Below are 20774 nucleotides of genomic sequence, written 5' to 3' on the forward strand. Positions count from 1 at the left end.
GTGCCAAGTTTCATGTTAATATCTTTAGCCGTTTGGACGTGATGCTGGAACATACATACATACACACACGTTGAGTTTTTTATATATATATATATATATATATATATATATATATATATATATATATATATATATAGATATATAGATATAGATATAGATATAGATTAAAAAGTAAGGGTCCCAACACTGAACCTTGGGGTACACCACTGATAACCTTAGACCATTCAGAGTAAGAATCATTAACCATGACTCTCTGAATTCTGTCTTTTAGCCAGTTTTCTATCCAGTTACAAACTGATATATCCAATCCTGTAGACTTTACCTTACACATGACCCGTGTGTGCTGAACTGTATCGAATGCTTTTGCAAAATCCAGGTATACCACGTCCACGCCTCTGTCCAAAGTTATACTTACCTCTTCATAAAAAGAAATCAGGTTTGTCTGACAACTTCTGTCTTTCATGAATCCATGCTGTCTGTTAAATGGTTCTTATCCAGCAAGAACTCATCCATGTGGTATTTTATTAATCTCTCCAGTATCTTCCCAGCTATAGAAGTTAAACAGGTCTATAGTTACTTGGTAACGACTTTGTTCCCATTTTAAATATGGGCACTACTAATATGGCTCATCCTTGGTTATTTCTATTTTCGCCATACCTAATGACTTTTTGGCATATGCACTATTTATGATTGTAGTATTTACAGTCGTCATGGTGAGGGCATTTTTCCCCATTTATATTGTGATCCATGCCTCTTCCCCTTCCTTGCATGCCAGTTTGCACCGCAGCGTGCGCTCTGTCGATCAGCTGTTACCAGCGTTGAGCGCAGCGCGGTATGATGGGCGACGTCATTTTTGGCCTACACGCCCCGTTCCTCCCTGAACCTGAACGAACGCGCCTCTAGGAGCCGATTGGACTAGATCCAATGTGGAAAGCAGCGCGGCGTGCTTGGTGACGTAGGTCGCCGTTGACATGCCCCGCTCCTCCTTGCACCTGATTCAACACACCCATCCAGGATCCGATTGGATCAGACTCAATGTGGAACGCAGCGTGGCGTGCTCGGCGACGTAGGTCGCCGTGGACACGCCCCGGTCCTCCCTACATCGGATTAGCACATGCCTCCAGGAGCTGATTGGATCATATCCAATGTGGAACGCAGCGCGGCGTGCTCGGTGACGTAGGTCGCCATGTACACGCCCCGCTCCCTCCACCGACCCAGTAGTTTTTACATACATGCCCTCATAGAGGCGATCGCGTATAGTAATATGTTTAAAACAGCAGACATGGCTTATTGGACGATTTGTCCTTATGCAATATAGATATCTCCATGTGGAATTGGAGGTTTTAGTGATTAATATAAGTCCATTCCTTTGTCCTACATTAGAGGCTGACGTGGGGTCATTTTACATGTGACCCACACGTTCCCTTGTCATTGGCTAATAGGAGAGGTCAAGTCTCACATGATGGGTCATGTGATATCTATGGACAGACAAGGATAACACATTTGTTTTCACTATTTTTATTAGTAATCATTTCTGTTCCTTTTTCGTTTTCCATTTTCATTTTTGGAACATTAAAGCGGATCTCCACTCTAAAGTGGAGTCCCGCTGATCGGCACCCTCCCCCCCTCCGGTGTCACATTTGACACCTTTCAGGGGGGAGGGGGGTGCAGATACCTGTCTACAGACAGGTATCTGCACCCACTTCCGGCCCTACGATACGGGCAAAAGACGGGTTTTTTCCTCGTTTCCCGTCCGTCCCCCGTTGTATGCTGGGAACACTCGGCTCCCAGCACACAGCGGGAGCCAATCGGCGGGCGCAGCGCGACTCGCGCATGCGCCGTAGGGAACCGGGCAGTGAAGCCGGAGCGCTTCACTTCCTGGTTCCCTCACCGTGGATGGAGGGGGGAGCAGCAGGGTGACGAGCGATCGGCTCGTCATCTGCTGCGATCACCGCTGGACTCCAGGACAGGTAAGTGTCCTTATATTAAAAGTCAGCAGCTGCAGTATTTGTAGCTGCTGGCTTTTAATATGTTTTTTTAGTGGCACATCCGCTTTAAATCCAGATGAGCTTATCAGCTTCCCTGTTTTTTACTTAGTCTATTTTATTCCCCATATCCATGTCAATTACATAACAAGCTGACCCGGAAGTGATCTCGGATTGGGTGAGCTCCCAGGAAATGGTTTGATGGGGTCATATTTTACATATAAGCATGGTGGCATCAGCAGAGTTTTACCCCAGATGATGCAATCTATTTTGAAACGCGTCAGGACTCTGCTGCTGCCATGCGCTATCTTTTATTGACGTCCTATTTTTACAACTTAACTGTAAGTGTTTTTAACCGTTATTACATTTCAACATTGTTACGGTATTACACTATGTGCCTTCGTCTTTTCTTTATGCACTTTGGATACGGTCTGATCGTCTGAGTTGCCGTTACTCCCCTTTGTGCTTATGCACGTGATGTCTTCAGGATATCCCCCCAACTTTATATCCAGATCCGGTTGATGTGGTCTCCATCCATTTACATTCAGCTTGTATTGACCCTTTAGGCGTAACACTTATTTGGGTTCAATACCTCTGGTAAGCCTCCGCTTCTGGTGGTGGTTTTTTTCACTGTTCATTTACTTCGATTCACCGTGGTGTTTGGAATTAATTATTTGGTCACTCATCCATCAACAGTTTATTTCAACCATCCATCGCCATTTTATCACATATGGACTTTTTCACTTGCGCATACTGATAATTGGTGTTGTTATTATCATATTATATATTTTTTATTTTAGCGCCACAAAATTGTTTTTGTATACTGTACCACTTTCTTGTTTCACTAGATTGTTTGTGGCTGCTTATTATTTGGATAGCGCAGATTTATTTTTGTTTTTGTATTATAGGCAAGACCCAATAGCCCCTTCAGCAGAGGACTAGGACCAATTTAAGGGAGGTATATGGGTGCCAGAGCAATCCTGTCTCAGAAGACATAGTGGTTAAGTTGCCCATGCATAGAAGCATAAAAATAGGCGAGACCCATAATCCCCAATGGAGCACCTACTGTCGGACCAAGTCCCGTAGGTACCTCCGCTTACCTTTCCACGCTGCAGGGTATTGCAAAGCAAGAGGCCCAGCCTCCACCCCTCACCGTGGGCTTTGTCTCAGACCTTTAGGGACTGGGGTCCATAGCAGGTCACCTCTCCCCTGGACCTATATAGCACCCTGGCAACAGAAAAAACATTTGGCATCGACCAATGCTCTGGAACCCAGGGTCCAGCTCTCAGAGAGAAGCATTATAGGCAAAACCTTGTTCTTCGTACCGAGGCCCGGGTACCGTCCACTTTGGCTATGAAGCACCTTGGACGGATCCGGATTCTATGGAGGTTTTTTAAATCCAGCATGGATCCCTCCAGTGGAGCTCAGAGCACATGTTTATTCGTGACCAACACCTTAGACACTGGTGAAAAAAACTGAGGTGCTCCCAGTATGGGAGGGGTTATATAGGGAGGGAACTTCCTGTTCTAATTGATTACACCAGTGTCCAGCACCTGAAGGTGGAATATAACCCACATAGTAATGATTAAGACTCTGTGTCCCGTGATGTAGAGATAAAGAAAGGTTCATCTGATATTCCTGAACCATCCCGACTGATCCTCATCTCCTGAAGGTGCTGCGTTATCGTTCCCATCCTCATTATCAGATTTTTCTGAAGGAGGATCTAGGCCAGGGATATGCAATTAGCGGACCTCCAGATGTTGTAAAACTACAATTCCCATCATGCCTCTGACTTTGGGTGCCATGCTTGTGGCTGTCAGAGTCTTGCTATGCCTCATGGGACTTGTAGTTCTGCAACAGCTGGAGGTCCGCTAATTGCATATCCCTGATCTAGGCTAACAGAAGAGGATCTACTTTACTTTTTGTCCTTCTGCGAAGATGCTGCGATTAAAGTAGCCATCCTCCCTTCAAAATTGTTCAGAGCTACTGCTAAAGTGTCTTCAGTGACATATGCAGGAGCTGGTACAACAGGAGAAGCTTCTATGTCTGATAACAGCAGTGGCTCATCCTGTATAGGTGCTTTAGGTTTTGCAGGAGAGGATGGTATCAGGCAGGAATTGCCAGAACACCCAAGTCAGGTTGGGATGTTTTACTGCCCTTTTTTGCCGACCCTGTATTTCTCCTATTGGAAGACATTAGTCCTAAGCCAAAAGCAGAGGTACAACCAAATGCATACACTACTGTGTTAGTTAAGCAATATGCATACAGTATGCAACTAATCACAGTTTTGATGCAAAGTAGGTGTCCAGGAGTGCCTGTATGCAACCACACAGTGAATCTTACGTGCCCCTGGCTGCTGTGTCCGCTCTGAGACTTCACAAAGCGTCTGAGGTAATTTTTAAGCCTCCCGCCCAGCGCCTGCGCAGTAGAGCAGTGTGCACATGCACGCACCCGTGATCGTGCCCGCCTTCTTTCTGCTGTGCCTGTAAAAAAGGTGTGCACCATGCGCGTGTAGGGGAATGGCGGCGTTTAGCCAAGGGAGTTAAGAGGACCTTCTGACCACCCTACATTGCACCCTGTATCAGGAAATGCAGAGCCTGCTGCGGAGGAAGTGTGCGGTCTGTGGAGCAGCTTACACCAATTCTCTGGAGCATGGCGAGTGAAAACAGCTCCTTACTCTCTCCAGTGGCGGAAAATAGGCAAGACACACTATTCATAAAAGGGGAAACTCCTTAGACAATTTTTCTTAGGATTTTTTTCCCCCACTTACCTGATCCCCGCCGCAGGACTGCTGAAAACCAGACAGTACCAACCTTCACCCATCATGGTGGGTATGTTGTGCCAACCTTCAGGGGTCTGGGTTCCTACTTAAAGGAGACCCTGGGCCTTGTAAAAGACTCTGCCAGAAAACGTTTGCTCTTTAGTTTGTATAGCAATAGCACTGGACCCTAGCGCCCAGTCCTCCAAAGAGACATTACAAGCAAACCTCGGTCTTCTGCGAGGTACGGGTACCATCCACTTAGGCGTATAAAATAAGCATTTTGGATGGGTCCAATAGCGTAGCCCCTATTGACCCCCAGAGGGTTACTTAGTAGAGCTTCGCCTTAGCACATCCTTTTCCTGTTCCAGGCAGCTAGAATATTGCCTTGCAGTAGTGGATCGCCCTAACTTTGTGTATTAATTCTCCTAATGACTTGATCTTTGGTTCTGGCAGGAATACCCTGCTTTGGGCTGTGTCTATGATCATGCCCAAATACTCTACACTTCTTAGGGCTTGCAGGGGGGACTTCTGTAATTTTATGATCCATCCTAAATGCCCCAGGTATTTTACTGTACTGAGCACTGCATGATCCAATTCTGCCACTGACTGATCTATCACAAGTAGATCGTCTAGGTAGGCCATCACGGCTATGCCCTGTGCCCTCAGCTTTGCCAACAGGGGGGCCAGAACCTTCGTAAACACTTGGGCGCTGTTGCCAAACCAAAGGGCAGAGCCACAAACTGGAAGTGGTGAAGTTCCACAGCAAACCTTAGGAACTTTTGGTGAGCGGGATTGATAGGCACATGCAAATATGCGTCTTTGATGTCTATAGATGCCAAGAATTCTCCGCCTTGTAGGGTGGCGACCACGGATCGAATAATTTCCATTCAGAAATGGCGAATGTTCAGAAACGGATTCAGAGATCTTAGATCCAGGATGGGTCTGACATCTACATTTGGTTTTGGAACCACAAAGAGTTCTGCGTAAAAACCTAAACCTTGCTGCTTTAGGGGTACTTAAATGATTACCCCTTGAGACATTAAAACGGGGGTTCACCCTATAAAAAAAAATAAAAAAATTCCTCTAGCATAAAATTAGGCATAGTAGCGCAAGCTACAGTATGCCTGTATTTATTTTTTTTAGCCCCGTACTCACTGTGCAATCGTATATTGAAGATTCCGACTCCCCGAGGGGAATGGGCGTTCCTATCCAGAGGGAAGGTGATTGACGGCCGGCTCTGGCACGTCACGCTTCTCTGGAAATAGCCGAAATGGGACTTGGCTCTTCACGGCGTCTGTGCGCAGGCGCCGTATAGCGCCGAGACCTACTCCGGCTGTCTTCGGGGAGCGCGACATGCCAGAGCCGGCCGTCAATCACCTTCCCTCTGGATAGGAACGCCCATTCCCCGCGGGGAGTCGGAATCTTCAATATACGATTGCACAGTGAGTACGGGGCTAAAAAAAATAAATCCAGGCATACTGTAGCTCGCGCTACTATGCCTAATTTTATGCTAAAATGTTGTTATGGAGGGTGAACCACTGCTTTAAGTGATCCAATCCTTTGAAGGTTATTTTTTAATGGATCTTTGGAGAGCCTTGCCCTTCGGAACCGGTAAGGTGGGATCTCTCGAAACTCCAGCTTGTACCCTAGGGATACTGCAGAAACTACCCACTTGTCCTGCATCTGTCTGCCATGCTGCTGAAAACTGCCGAAGCCGCCCCCCTACTCGGCCGAGTGGGGGCACCTCTTCATAAAGAGGCTTTGCTTGCCTTTTGAACCCCACTGCTTCTTCTTCTGGGCCTGGTTCTCTTAAGCCTTTGTGGCTGGCTGAAAATGCAGTCGCCACCGGCTGGAGGCAGATTTTCCTGGAGCTTGGGAGAGAGAACATTTAAAAAAATAGGATTTTTATAACAGCTTACCTGTAAAATCCTTTTCTTGGAGTACATCACGGGACACAGATTCTAGTCAATACTAAGTGGGTTATATTCCACCTTCAGGTGCTGGACACTGGTGTAATCAATTAGAACAGGAAGTTCCCTCCCTATATAACCCCTCCCATACTGGGAGCACCTCAGTTTTTGTCGCAAAGCAATAAGTATCCCTAAACAAGAGGGACGGGAGCTCTGTGTCCCAAAAAGGTGTCAAAATTGTCTGATATGTCCACCATAATGTCGCAGGCACGAAAAAAACAAAAAACGCTGATGGCCGCCATTAGTAAAAAAAAAATGATAAAAATGCAATAAAACTATCCCCTATTTTGTAAACAATATACATTTTCCACAAACCAATCGATAACCGCTTATTGAGATTTTTTTACCAAAAATATGTAGAAGAATACATATCAGCCTAAACTGAGGGAAAAAACTTTTTTATATATTTTTGGGGGATATTATAGCAAAAAGTTAAAAATATTATTTTTTTTCAAGATTTTGCATTTTTGTTTATAGCGCAAAAAAAATAAAAACCGCAGAGGTGATCAAATACCACCAAAAGAAAGCTCTATTTGTGGAAAAAAAAAAAGGACGCCAATTTTGTTTGGGAGCCACGTCGCACGACCGCGCAATTGTCAGTTAAATCGACACAGTGCCAAATCGCAAAAAGGGGCAAGGTCCTTACATTGCATAATGGTCCGGGTCTTAAGTGGTTAAAGTGTACAAGTTTGGGAGCCACAGCTAGCAGCTCACAAGTGACAAAAACAGCTGCAGGAATCAGATTCCTTCTGCTGCCATTCGCACTAGGCCAAATTGCCCTTGAGATTGTAGCCCAACAGCCTTTTGTTAAAAAACTAATCAAACTTATCTATGTAATTTTAGCAGTATTCTGAATAAATGTGAAAATTTGTTAAAATACAATAATTAATATGCATTATATACTCACACAATAATGAATACATTGTAGCTTCCATTAATTATCTATAAAGCCTTTGCTAGCTTTTACTACAAGGGTCCAAAGAATTAGTTTTTACCATTAATCAAAGGATTTCTAGGTTAACCAAACAAGATTTTGCCATACCTGTAGATCAGTGATGATCGAGTGCTGTACATCTTCCTTCTGTTCTTGCAGAAAATGGTAACTGACAGCATTCAGAGTGTATGAACGCAGCTTGTAGTCTCTAAGAAGTACCTATGTTTAAAAATGTAAATAAAAAAAAATAAAAAAGAAGCTTTCATACTGTTCTACAAAAAAAAAAAAAAAAAATATATACCCACACACCAGCCCTGCTCCAGTGGCCAAGAAAGCATATACCCTCATTTGTAACCCATGTAACCACATGAACAATAATCTAAAACGCTGCAGTTTGGAAGTTAAAGGCACATCCCCTCTGCCAGGCATCTCAGCCCAGATCTAACCAGGAGCTGGAGTGAGCAAGGAGTACTTGTAAGACGATGTCTTACTAAAAACTACAACCCACACAGCTCTGTTGTCACATTTCCAAAGTCTTAAGCCTCCTTCACATTGAGGCGTGGAGCCGCGGTGACGGTATAGCTGCGCTATTTGTAGCGCGGCTATACCGTCATATTTACCGCGATATTCGGGCGCTATCGGTGAGGTTTTAACCCCCGCTAGCGGCCGAAAAAGGGTTAATACCGAGGTATTACCGCGCTTTCCCATTGATTTCAATGGGAAGGCGCGGTATAGGAGCGGTGAACACGCTCCTATACTGCGGTAAAGATGCGGCTAGCAGGACTTTTGGAGCGCTCCTGCTAGCACACCGCTTCAATGTGAAAGCCTTCGGGCTTTCACATTGAACACTACAGGGCAGGTTTTTTCATACGGTATAGCAGCGCTATTTTTAGCGCTGTACTGCATGAAAACCCCCTCAATGTAAAAGGGGCCTAAGACCTTTCACTCTGGGGGCGCTTTTTAGGCACCGCAGCCCGGCAGGAACGGAAGTACACTTAGTACTTCAGAAAAGTGAGTGCCGGGCACTCACTGCGCATGCGCGAGCGGCGCTGTGCTTTATGAGTGGTCAGGCGATCGCCTGGGACCTGTCACGTGTCGCAGGCAATCGCCTACAGGGAGGGGCCACCGTAGGCGATATGATGTATCACCTAAGCGGTCTCTGGGCAGAAGGGACCGCTTAGGCTGAAGCCCCCACTCCCCCCCCCAAAAAAATTACATGCCAAATGTGGCATGTAATGGAGCAAGGAGTGGTTTAAGCAGAAGTTCCACTTTTTTACATCAGTTAACCACTTTTGGTTTACATTGGCGCTGCACGATCCTGGAAAAAATGAGAATCATGATTTTTTTCATGATGTAACATTTTTCACATTATTCAAAAAAGATTGCCTAAATTGACTTTTTTTTTTTTAAATGAAAGTGTCATTTTTCCCCAAAAAATCATGTTTGAAAGACCGCTGCGCAAATACATTGCAACATAAAATATTGCAACGACCGCCATTTTATTCTCTAGGGTCTCTGCGAAAAAAATATACTTCTGTTTGGGGGTTGCGAGTAATTTTCTAGCAAAAAATAATGATTTTAACTTGTAAAGCAACAAATGTCAGAAAAATTTTTGGTCTTTAGGTGGTTAAACTGCCCTCATCTACAGACCTGAGTTAATTCCTTTGATGTAAAAAACAGAGATACATTATATCTCTTTGCTCTGAGGAATGTGTTTTTTTTTGTTAGCTCTGGCTCTGCACTGTTTATATAGAAGAATCGGGGAAATATCAGTTCATATGGAGAGGGGGGGTTGAATTCAGATAAAATTGTGCAACTCTAGTATGCCTGTGTATGCCTGCCCTTTTTTTCTTCTTTTAAATGCAAGATGTTTTACTGCTATCATATAGGGAGCCAGTAGTCCATCCCTTTGTTTAATTTAGTGGCTGGCTCGAATGACAAAAAATAGAATAAAGACAGAATAATAGACAGAATAATAAAACTATATACACTGCGTGAAAGTGATACAAATAAGCAGTGCACAGTAAATAATTTATACTTAATCTGAAAATAAAATATATTATATATACTGTATATCATAAGGTGAAAAACATAATTAGAGTGCCTGGTGCATAACTGTGCATTTAAAAAACAAAACAAAGATAAAGACAGGAATCAGTAATGTACCAAAGTGCTCCTGTGCTTTCACAGGAGCACTTTGGTGGTGACGCACATATAGCAGTTTTTCTTTTTTTGCAGCATCTCAACTTCCGGGTACTGCGTGCAGGCACCACTGAAGTCTACCAGGAAACAGAGGCTGCACAGACAGTGTTGCTGGTCCTAATGTTATGTCTGCGATTGGGGTCACTCATGTACAACTCTGTCACATTAGGAATGGAGGCTGTGTTTGCGCAGCTTGCTGTGTCCTAGTAGACTTCAATGGGCTGTCTGCAAGCCTGCAACACCTGGAAGTTGAGATGTTGCAAAAAAAAAAAAAAACAACCAATTTACTTTATAAAAGGGCATCATTGCCTACGTAATCAAGGCCTAACTGTAAAAGTTCAATAGACAGCAAGGCTTCTAAAAAGAAGAGTAATATTAAAATATAATGTTCATGAGTTTTACAAGGTGGCAACCTCCCCAAATAGACCAACTGATGGCTCCTTCCTCCCACCTGAAAGACTTTTTAAAGAGCACAACCAAGACATGTACTTTTTTTTTTTTACAGTTTAGTCATTAACAATTGATAAGCTCCTCCCCAATTCCCCCCTCCCTGTGACAGGCAAGATCCCACCCCAGTACCCACTGTCACATTTTGAAAAGCACAGACGTGCAGGGTTCCTGTGAATAGATGTCTACAAGTATTGTCAGCCATTGCAGCTGATGGCTTGTAGTTCTCAATGAGCTGCAAAAGGCACTGGTGAGTCTTTGTCCATTGTTCTGTGTGCTCTCACATAACTGTCTGCCCATAGGAGGTATGAGCAGACAGCTATGCCGAGAGCCTGCAGGAACTTTTTTTTTTTTTAAGGTGAACTTTTCCTTTAAACAAAACAGTAATTAACCACATTACAGTGTCCATCTAGTAGTACCTGCAGGAGATCGAACTGAACCCGACCCTCTGTGTTGATGACTTTGTTTTCTCGTCTACCCATCTGCTTAGACTGGAAGGAAGAGTCCCGTATAACAGACTTCATGCTTCGAATTCTTCCAAGAAAAGGAAACGTGCTAACCTGCAACAGATAAAACAAGTAAGGTAAGTATGATGAAAAAAAAAGGATTATTGTACTCACCGTAAAATCCATTTCTCTGAGTTCATGGACGGACACAGCAGCAATTGACCTTAGGATATTATATCCTTCCTTCCAGGAGAGACTAGGCAGAAAAAAAAACAGCACTTCAAGTGTTATAACACTTTTCAGTACAGCTCCTCCCAGGGGGCGTGGTACCCCGGGTATAACCCACTCTCTGACTCAGCAGCTCCAGTTCGTAACTGTGTCCGTCCATGAACTCAGAGAAATGGATTTTACGGTGAGTACAAAAATCCTATTTTCTCTTTCGTTCATGGACGGACACAGCAGCAATTGACCTTAGGGACGTCCCCAATCAGTGTAAAAAAATTCGAGGGGTGGGGAAAAAAACACAGCAATTAAGCTTTACCCCAAACAAACCAGAGTTCCTCAACGGAGGAACTTCAACCTGAAACAGCCACCTGCAAAACCTTGCGGCCAAAGGAGGCATCCGCGGATGCACTCACATCCACCTTGTAAAACTTGAAAAGGTGTGGATTGACGACCAGATCGCCGTCTTACACACCTGTAAAACAGACGCCTGATGGCGGAAAACCCAAGAGGGATCAACCGCCCTGGTCGAATGCGCCGTAACCAGAAAGGGAGGCGCCCACCCCCTTTAGGGCATAGGCCTTGGAGCACGACCTGTCTGATCCACCTGAAAATGGAGGCCGACGAGACCGCCAGACCTTTCTCAGGAAAATTCACCGACATGAACAGTGAGTCCGATCTCCGGAACGGAGCCATAGCAGACAAGTACGCCCATAGGACTCGCACCACGTCCAAGGGAAGTAAAGTGGCCTCCTTCGAGTTCTTCGGCTGAGGACATAAGGATAGTGTGACGGTATCGGTATGATATCCCCGTCAACGTTCCCTTCTTCCCATAACGAAAATCACCCCAATACTCCACGAGGAGGGATATCCCTGGAATCGCCCAGAAAGCCACACATGCCAAGCTTACTGCTAGAACAAGACTGATTTATTGACACAAAAACTCAGCTTATATGTGGTTACAGCCTGTTAGGAACGCCCCCCTCACACAGTGGGGTTTCCCATACAGATTATAGGAGACAAGTCGGAGCCGACCATGCAGACACGTTTCTTTAGATAAAGACATCAGTGGAGTTAAATACTAGTTGTAACAGCCTGACCACAATGAAGCAATCAGAATAATTAACATGAGCCACTTCTAATCATTGTAAACAGTAAGGCCGGTCTCCTTCCCACACACAATAAATCAATTACCATTTGAACTAGGGAGCTGGCTGAGGAAGGGTCATTAACATGTCAATAGCTTGTAATACATGAATCCCACAATTTAACCCAGCAGGGAGATTTACACTGACATATCCTTCACAGATAGTAAAACAATGTCCTCATTATACAAGAGCCCTGCAAGACAAGGTCGCCAGATCAAAAACTTGTCTGACCGAAGGAATGGCTACTAAGAAAGACCACCCTCTGGGACAGAGAGAAAGAGGAATCTCCCGAATGTCCTCAAACAAAGCCCTTTTGAAGCACAGAGAGGACTGAATTCAAGTCCCACGGAGGCAGTGGAGGACACACAGGAAGATCACAAGCCTGACCCCCTGTACAAACGTACGCACCAGGGAGTGCATCGCCAACGGTCGCTGAAAATAAACAGCCAAGGCCGAAATCTGACCCATAACCGTACTTAAGGCGAGAGCTTGACCCACTCCCCGCTGTAGGAACAGCAGCATCTGGGACAGCACGTATGTGCGGGGGGTGTCCTTTCATCTCTGCACACAAAGAGCTGTAGGCCTTCCACGTACGATGGCAAATCCTACGTGAAGTAGACTTCCGTGCAAGTAGCATGGTAGAGATCACGAGTCCGACGTACCTCGGACCCTCAGCTCCTGGCTCCCAACAGCCATGCCGTTAAAGCCAGTGACTGTAAAGCAGGGTGTGGAAAAATCGGACCCTACGACAGAAGATCTACTCTCAGGGGTAGAATCCAAGGGACGTCTACCACCAGACGCACCAGGTCCGCGTACCAGGAAAGGCGCGGCTAATCCGGAGTGACCAGGATTGTTGGCATCCCCTCCGCTTTCACTCTGCGCAACAGATGAGGGAGAAGCTTCAGAGGAGGGAAAGCGTAGATTTAGGCGATAGAGACCCCATGGTGCCACCAACGCGTCCGCCCAAGGGTCTCTTGACCTGGCCACGAAACGTGACACTTTCCGATTGAGATGGGATGCCCGAAAGTCCACGCCTGGCGTGCCCCATTTTTGGCACAACTCTGAAAACACTTCCTGGTGCAACGACCATTCTCCCTGGTCCAGTGTTTGGCGACTTGGGTAGTCTGCTTGCCAACTCTGCACCCCCGGAATGTACACGGCCGACAGAGCCGGAGCGTACCTTGTGGCTCAAAGGAGGATGTGTGCAACCTCCACCACCACGGCCGAGCTCCGCGTGCACCCTTGATGGTAGTCGTACGCCACGGCCGTGGTCTTGTCGGACTGGATCCTGACCGAACGGTCCTGCAGACCCAGAAACCACTTGGGGAGACGCAGCCTGATAGCCCGGAGCTCCAGGACATTGACTGGCAGACGGGACTCCACCTGAGTCCAGCGCCCAGGGCTGACTGGACACTTCAGAACACCCCCAGCCGGAGAGGCTGGCATCCGTCGTGACCACTGTCCGATAGCACGGCAAAAATAATTTCCGGTCCGAAGTACCGGAGATGTCAGCCACCACACTAGGGAGGACCTGACCAGGCGACTTCACCCAAATCTGGTAATCCAGAGACGAAGGGAGCTTGTCCCAACGTGACAGAATCTCTTTCTGTAACACTTGTGTGTGGAATTGGGCATACGGAACCGCTTCGAAAGAGGCTACCATGGGACCCAGAATTCTCTTGCAAAGGCGAAGCGACGACCACTGCTGGGTCGCAAACCGCTGCACTGCAGATTGCAGTGTCTGGAGTTCTTCCATCGGGAGAAAAAACTTGCTTCTGAGGAATCGAGGACCAACCCCAGGTATTCCAGTCGCTAGGACGGAACCAACATTGACTCCTGGGCATTCAGTAGCCACCCAAATCTTTTGGAGGGGCTGGCAGGTGATGAACCCATCCTCTCCTAAGTCTGAGCTTAAAGAAGCTCTCAGGAGAAAGTCATCCAGGTATCCCACAATAGTGATTCCGTGCTGCCTTAGCAGGGCCAGAATCGGAGCGAGCACCATTGTGAAAACTCGTGGTGCTAAAGGCAGGCCGAAGGGGAGGGCCACAAACTGAAAATGGTCCTCTTCGACCACAAAACGCAGAAACCTCTGGTGTTTCGCACGTATGGGAATATGCAGGTACGCGTCCCGAGTACCCAAGGACGCCATAAAGTCCCCCTGATGGAGAGCCGCCACTACCGAGCGAACAATTCCATCCTGAATCTTTGCACTTTGACAAAAGAGTTAAGGGCCTTGAGGTCCAGGATTGGACGGACCCCCTCCTTTTTTGGGGACTACAAACAGATTGGAGTAAAAACCCCTGAAACCGTTCCTTTGAAGGAACCGGTATAATCACTTCCCTGACCAGCAGATCCTGACCAGCCCCTGACAGGGCCACCCGGCGTACCGGAGGAGGCTGGAAGGAAAAAATCGGTTTGGTGGACAAGAGAGAAACTATCTTGTACCCAGAGGAAATGACCTCGCAAATCCAGCAGTCGGAAAGAGGGATCTCCACCGAGCTGCGCATCCGCAGTCGGCCCCCCACCCGAGTGTCTGGTCTGGCGGGGGCAGACCTGCATGCAGAAGCAGGCTTGTGCCGCAGGTACCAGGTGCGCTTTTTGATCTACAGCGGGCGCCTTAGCACCCTGGAAAACGTTTTCCTGCCGCACCTGGGGGCGGAAAAAAAAAACGCTTGGGGGAGGTAAAGGAGGGACCCTGCTTATGACGAGGCTCCTTATCCTTCCCAGATTGCGGGAGCAGAGTGCTCTTACCCCCTGTAGCATCCATAATGATGTCATCCAGGGACACCCCAAAAGGCCGTACACCCTTCAAGGGTAAGTCCTCCTAAGGACCTTTTAGAGGTTTGGTCCGCAGACCAACACTTTAGCCACACAAGGTGGCATAGTACCACCGCGGAGGCCCTGGAGAGCAAGAGGAGCCTATCCAGGGCCAATTCACAGACAAACTGCAGGCCCTGCACCAACTGGTCAGCCAGGCCCACACGGAGCTCAGGAGCATTATGCATCTCCAGCTCCTGCAGCAAGGACTTTGCCCGCTCGGTAATTGTCCGACACCAGAGCTCCGGCCAAAACTGGTCTCACTGCCGACCCCACTACTGTGAACATGGAGTGGGCCACAGCCTCAGCTCTCCTATCTGCGGGGTCCATAAAGGCGGGAGCCCCTTCCACAGGTAACGTGGTAGACTTGTTAAGTCGGGACACAGGGGGGTCTGCCGACGGAGGACTTTTTTTTTTTTTAAAGTCTTCCTTAAGAGGATAACGGACCGCAAAGTATTTTGGTACATCAAAAACTTTCTGCGGCCAATCCCATTCCTTGTATAATATTTTTTCCAGGTAAGGAACACAAGGAAACACTTTTGCGGTGCGGGGCGTCATGCGGAACCCAAAAGGGACCGGCATCTCTGATGTCTCCGCCGTCCTCAAGTTGAGTATCCCGCACCACAGTGATAAAAGCTCCAACAAAACGCCTCATCAAGCGCTGACCCTGAAGCAGAGTCATCCTCACTGACCATGTGGGCTAAGCCTGCAACAACTGACAATGACAGAACCAGAGCCAGCAGCAGGGTCTGGTTCCATGTCAGAGCCGTCCCCAGAAGCAGGGAGGGGGTTTTTACCCCCCTTCTGGCCGCTTGTCACTTCAATCCTGGCGATAAACGCCTAAGAGACTGCTGTATGGGCTCTACAGAGACCGCAGGGGAACTAAGAATTAACTCAGGCATGGTTGGGGTAGAAGCCTCTGTTCAGACTCCATGTTGACCCACTGCTATGCCACCCTAGTACTGCAAGGCAGAGACCCACAGGTCACCCTCCCGGCCGCAAAACAGAGAGCAGGGGACCCCCAGGTAACTAACCATCTGGCCAGGCTGTAGTGCTGCTAAAGCGCTGAGAGTGCTGTCCGCTCTGCGCCATCCCTCAGGAAGCAATTCGTGGGCTGCGAAATGGTGGCCATACACGTGTTTAAAGCAACAGTGACACAGCAGAAAACACAGCCCAGCACACACAACGCCAGTTCAACAAATTAATAAGAAGGGAGAAGCTGCTGCTCCAGGTCAGCACACCTAAGCAATCAATGTCCTCTCAGAAACAGGTGGGTGCCTGCAATGCATGAGGCAAAAACTTGAAGGCAGGTTATGGACAGCCGCACACCAATAAATCTTAAAAAAGTAAGCCTTTAATGGTGAAAAAGGAAAGGCACTACAAAAAATTAAATAGTACCACAAAGCAGCACAGCCCCCTTAGTGACAGAGCCCCAGGCGGAACCCCCCCCCCCCCCCCCTTACAGCTGCCACCCAGCATGGGGAAGGAGGGAGAGGAAGGGAGAAAGGAAAGCAGGGCGGACCCTCATTCGACCTCCCCAGGAAAGCACCAGCCATACCACCTTGCCATGGCAAGGGGCCCACTACTTACCCGTCCTGCGACCACCGGCTGGAGGCATTCGGGACATAACCAACGTCCGCTAAACGGCATGGCTGTCGGCCAGACACACTGTGACAAAGCTATAGAGACCGGTCATGTGTGCCCTGGAACATGTAGTTCCCCGGCCACCCCTAGAGCAACGGGGCATGTCGTGGATGACCCAGAGCTGAGGGCCGGCACACGCTCGATGGCCGAGCATGGGGGGACTACAAGGATCGAGATTCAGCCTGTCATCCAGTCGGCAGTTGATAGTAGATTCTCAGGATTCAAAAATGCAGGAACAAAACAAAATAAAAAGCGAAAAAAATTGAAAACAAAATTTCAGAGTACATGGACTCCAGTAGGCCATGTCCACTCCTGACGCTAGGCAGAAAAAAACTGGAGCTGCCGAGTCAGAGTGTGGGTTATACCCAGGGGACCACACCCCCTGGGAGGAGCTGTACTGAAAAGTGTTTTAACACTTGAAGTGCTGTTTTTTCTGCCTAGTCTCTCCTGGAAGGAAGGATATAATATCCTAAGGTGAATTGCTGCTGTGTCCGTCCATGAACGGAAGAGAAATCATATTTTCTTTTTGATACATCATGGGACACAGAGTCAGGCTAATGTTCATTACCTGCTGGGACGTCCCAGAGCAATAGCCTTGAGGGGAGGGAGACACCCTGCCAAACAACAGTCATCAGTACACTGCGGCCAAAAGCCAAATCCTCAGCTACTCGAACATCCACTTGATAACATTTTGTGACCGTATGCACTGAAGACCGGTTAGCAGTCTTACAAATCTGAGCCACAGATACCTGATGGCAAAAAGCCCAGGAGGTTCCTACACCCCTGGTAGAATGAACTATCACCTTAAAGGTAGGAGCTTTACATTTCAGACCGTAGGCCTGAATGACCAATTGATGGACCCAATTAGCAATGGAAGCCGCCTGCTCCTTTTTGGGTCCATTTGGTAAAAAAGAAATCCGATCCTCAGATCTACGCAGATCTAGACAAATAAACCTTGATGCCCGGACAACGTCCAAAGAATGCAGTCGTCTCTCTTCCGCCGAACAAGGCTGAGAGAAATAAGAAAAAAATTGAGGCGACCCACTCGTCCTGAATTATTGTTCTCCAAATGTCCGCAAAGTGCAGCAGCCTTTCCCCCCGCATAATGGGGGAGGGCTTAGTGCTGAGTTTAGAAGAGTTTTAGACCCAGGGCTTTTTCTGGCCCAGGCCCTGCGGCTTGCCCCTGGCCCCAATGCCCTGTTGGCGGAAATGCCTTGACGCTGAGAAATTTGAGGAAGCAGTCCCTGAGGTTTTAAAACGAGGGACGTCTGGTGCTTTTCTCCACAGAAAGTAGAGAACTCTTCCCTCCAGAAATCTTTTGGATATATTTGTCCAAATGATCTCCAAATAAACGTTCCCCATAAAAAGTGAAACCTGCCAATAACTTTTCACAAGGAAGCTCGGCTGACCAGTTCTTAAGCCACAAAAGTCTGCGCATGTACAGACAAAAGAAACTTGCTGTATTGAATCCTTTAAAGGAGTCAACAGCAAAACACAGCGCTCAAGGAATATTTGTCCTATTTTCAGGCAGATCATCCTCCTGGTTAGGCCTATCAGGCCGTATGACCTGCTCCTTTACAAGTTGGCAGATACCAATTGCTGCAACAGCTGGCTGAATAACTGAACTGGCCAAAGAAAAATCCTGTCAGGATGTTCTCAATCAGCATACACCGCCTGTTCCAACAGGGGGTGTAGGTGGAAAGACTATGCAACCTGAAGAGGCTGCAGTGGTTCCAAAAGAGGACCAGGGGGGCTCAGTCACCTTTGCAAGAGGCAACTTAAAGGCAGAACAAACCATTTCAGTCAGAGTCAAGCTCAAAAGCCTCTGCGACTGAGAGGCAGCCATCAACTGGATATCTTCTTGAGCAGATTGCTCGGAAGCAGACTCATCTGCCGGGCCTTCCACAGAATCCTGAGCTTTTATCTCTTCCCCATCCTCAACCCCTTCTTGCTCCAAGGTTCCTAGGTGTGCACTTCCCTGTAGTGTTAGTTGCGCTCCTCTTTTTTGAAGACATTTACTAGCCAAAAAACACCTCAGAAGGGAGACCCTTTAATAGGACTCACCAAGCCCCTATGTAACAATCCTGCTAAGCACCTTTAGCCTGCCAAGCAACACTTGGTGACTAACGTGACCCTTGTAAGGAGAAATCAAATAAAAGAGAACCCCCCAGATGGTACTTTAAGGGCAACAACTCAGTAGTACAAAAATAATTTATTCATAATTTACACATATACAAATTAATAAAAACACATAAATAGTGCGTTGGTGCATGAATTCCCACGAGGAACCAGTAGATCTACTGGATCCTCGTGGAAATTCATGTACCAACGCACTATTTATGTGGTTTTATTCATTTGTATATGTGTAAATTATGAATAAATTATTATTTTTGTACTACTGAGTTGCTGCCCTTAAAGTCCCATCTGGGTGGTTCTTTTCCATTTCACTGTAACCCAGGGATGTTGGTAACACAAATCGGTCTTTTTTGATGTTTGCTTTATGTTGTAAGGAGAAATGAATGGCTGCAAGTGCCTGTTCATAGCCTGTTGCCCTCTGTCCCACAGCTGCCTTCTGGAAGCACTGCATGCTTTGACATACACAGCTTAAATAAGCTGGGTGTGTGCCGATACGTTCTGTATGTGGGTGCGCACGCACTCCCGGTGAACGGGCGTGGCTGTATTTGCAAATGGCGCAAATCTTCGTACGCCCAAATAAAGGCCACTGCGCATGTGCGGCGAAGCTGCGCAAGCCATGGTTGCCAAAATAAACTGCCAAGTCTAGCAGCGCTCTTGCGAATGCACGTGTGCCATGGCCGCCAAACTACTGAGCACAGTGGCACTCTTGCAAACGCATGTGCGCCATGGCAAGCCAAGGCGTTGTGCGCCATCATACAGGTAAAAAACAACCAGACAAGCAAAACAAGGTACACTTTGCAAACACAGCTAACTCAAAAACTCCCCCGTATGATCACTGCACACATTTATAGCGTCTACATACCCTTTTAGCCGTACTCTGCAAAGCAGTGCAAACAGTAGTTAATTACAGTAGAATAAAATCTATACTGATCAAACTGCAGTCTTTTGCAGTGGCTCACTGTATTACACACATTACCCTAACCTAGTGTACACTTTGGGGGTGGTGTTTAGGGGTGGTAAGAACATGTGATTAAGTCAGTTTTACCTCTATCCATAAAAGAGAAGTTGTTTTTTTTTTTGCAGTTTTATACTTACGTAGGTGAATGCAGCATGGGTCCGATGCTGCATCTGTCCCCCCGCGCCTCTACACTGAGAACCAAACGATTGAACACCGCCGATCACTACGTTTTCAGAGCTACGTAAGCAGAGCTGTATTCACAGTCTGTCAGTCACAGCTCTGTTGTTCTCCCTCCTCACTCACTGGAGCAATAAGCTGTGGAGGGGACGGAATTGGCTGTCTCCGGCTCTCAGTGCCTCGCTGAGAGGCTGAGTCGGGCGTCAATCCAGGCACCTGGGGGGTCCAGACTCTGTGGTCAGGTTAATGTGGTGCCTGGACTGATATTGGTGAGGTCAGCAGAGAGGAAACTTCAGTCAGCTCTCTACTGAAAACGGGTCACAGGAGTGAAAAAGCAGAAGCCAGGGGTGTACATATGCAGTGGCCACAATACTTTGCAGCCAACATTAAACCCACTGATGCATTCAGCAGGTACTACTGAGACCCACTGAAGTGACTGGGACCTGTGCAGAGATGCACACAGTTACAGAGCGGTGAGAGCATGGGATTTAAAGGGGGTTAAAACAGGCAGTGAGGAGGCACCACCAAACACCCCTGTGTATCGCTTTTCAGAGGAGCAGCAGTCCTTGCTGAATGTGTAAGGCCTTAATATTTACACACATTTTTAAACAAGCCACAATACACATTAAAAACTATACCTTAAGACTCTGTGCTCGGTTGATTAGATATGGCAAGTCAAAATTCTGAATATTGTAGCCAGTTATGATATCAGGATCAATAATGCGCACAAACTCTGCCCAGGCCTGTGAAAAAAAAAAAAAAAAGACTGTTATACACCGTCACAGGGAGGTTAAGGTTACCCTCATTAAAGTGCATTTAAAAGGCAGGAGAGAAAAAAAATACAATAAAAAATTCTGTACATCTCTGCAATACACATTTCTAGAGGTTTCATCTTTCGGAACATTGTGCAAGTACAGACATGTACTT

General features: G+C 47.0%; 1 protein-coding gene across 2 annotated transcripts in view; it reads right to left on the reverse strand.

Annotated features, from left to right (window-relative positions):
• POLD1 (DNA polymerase delta 1, catalytic subunit) overlaps nucleotides 1–20774 on the reverse strand; it is a 320901-nt gene that overhangs the window by 217521 nt on the left and 82606 nt on the right. For both annotated transcript variants that reach the window (XM_040327564.1, XM_040327565.1), the window contains exons 10-12: nucleotides 20486–20590; nucleotides 10719–10859; nucleotides 7759–7869 (exon numbers count right to left, since the gene is read on the reverse strand). In XM_040327564.1, coding sequence (XP_040183498.1) covers nucleotides 7759–7869; nucleotides 10719–10859; nucleotides 20486–20590 — 357 coding nt within the window. The remainder of the gene's footprint in view (nucleotides 1–7758; nucleotides 7870–10718; nucleotides 10860–20485; nucleotides 20591–20774) is intronic.

The sequence above is a fragment of the Rana temporaria genome, chromosome 10 (genome assembly GCF_905171775.1).
Source record: "Rana temporaria chromosome 10, aRanTem1.1, whole genome shotgun sequence".
NCBI classification, from domain to species: Eukaryota; Metazoa; Chordata; class Amphibia; order Anura; family Ranidae; genus Rana; species Rana temporaria.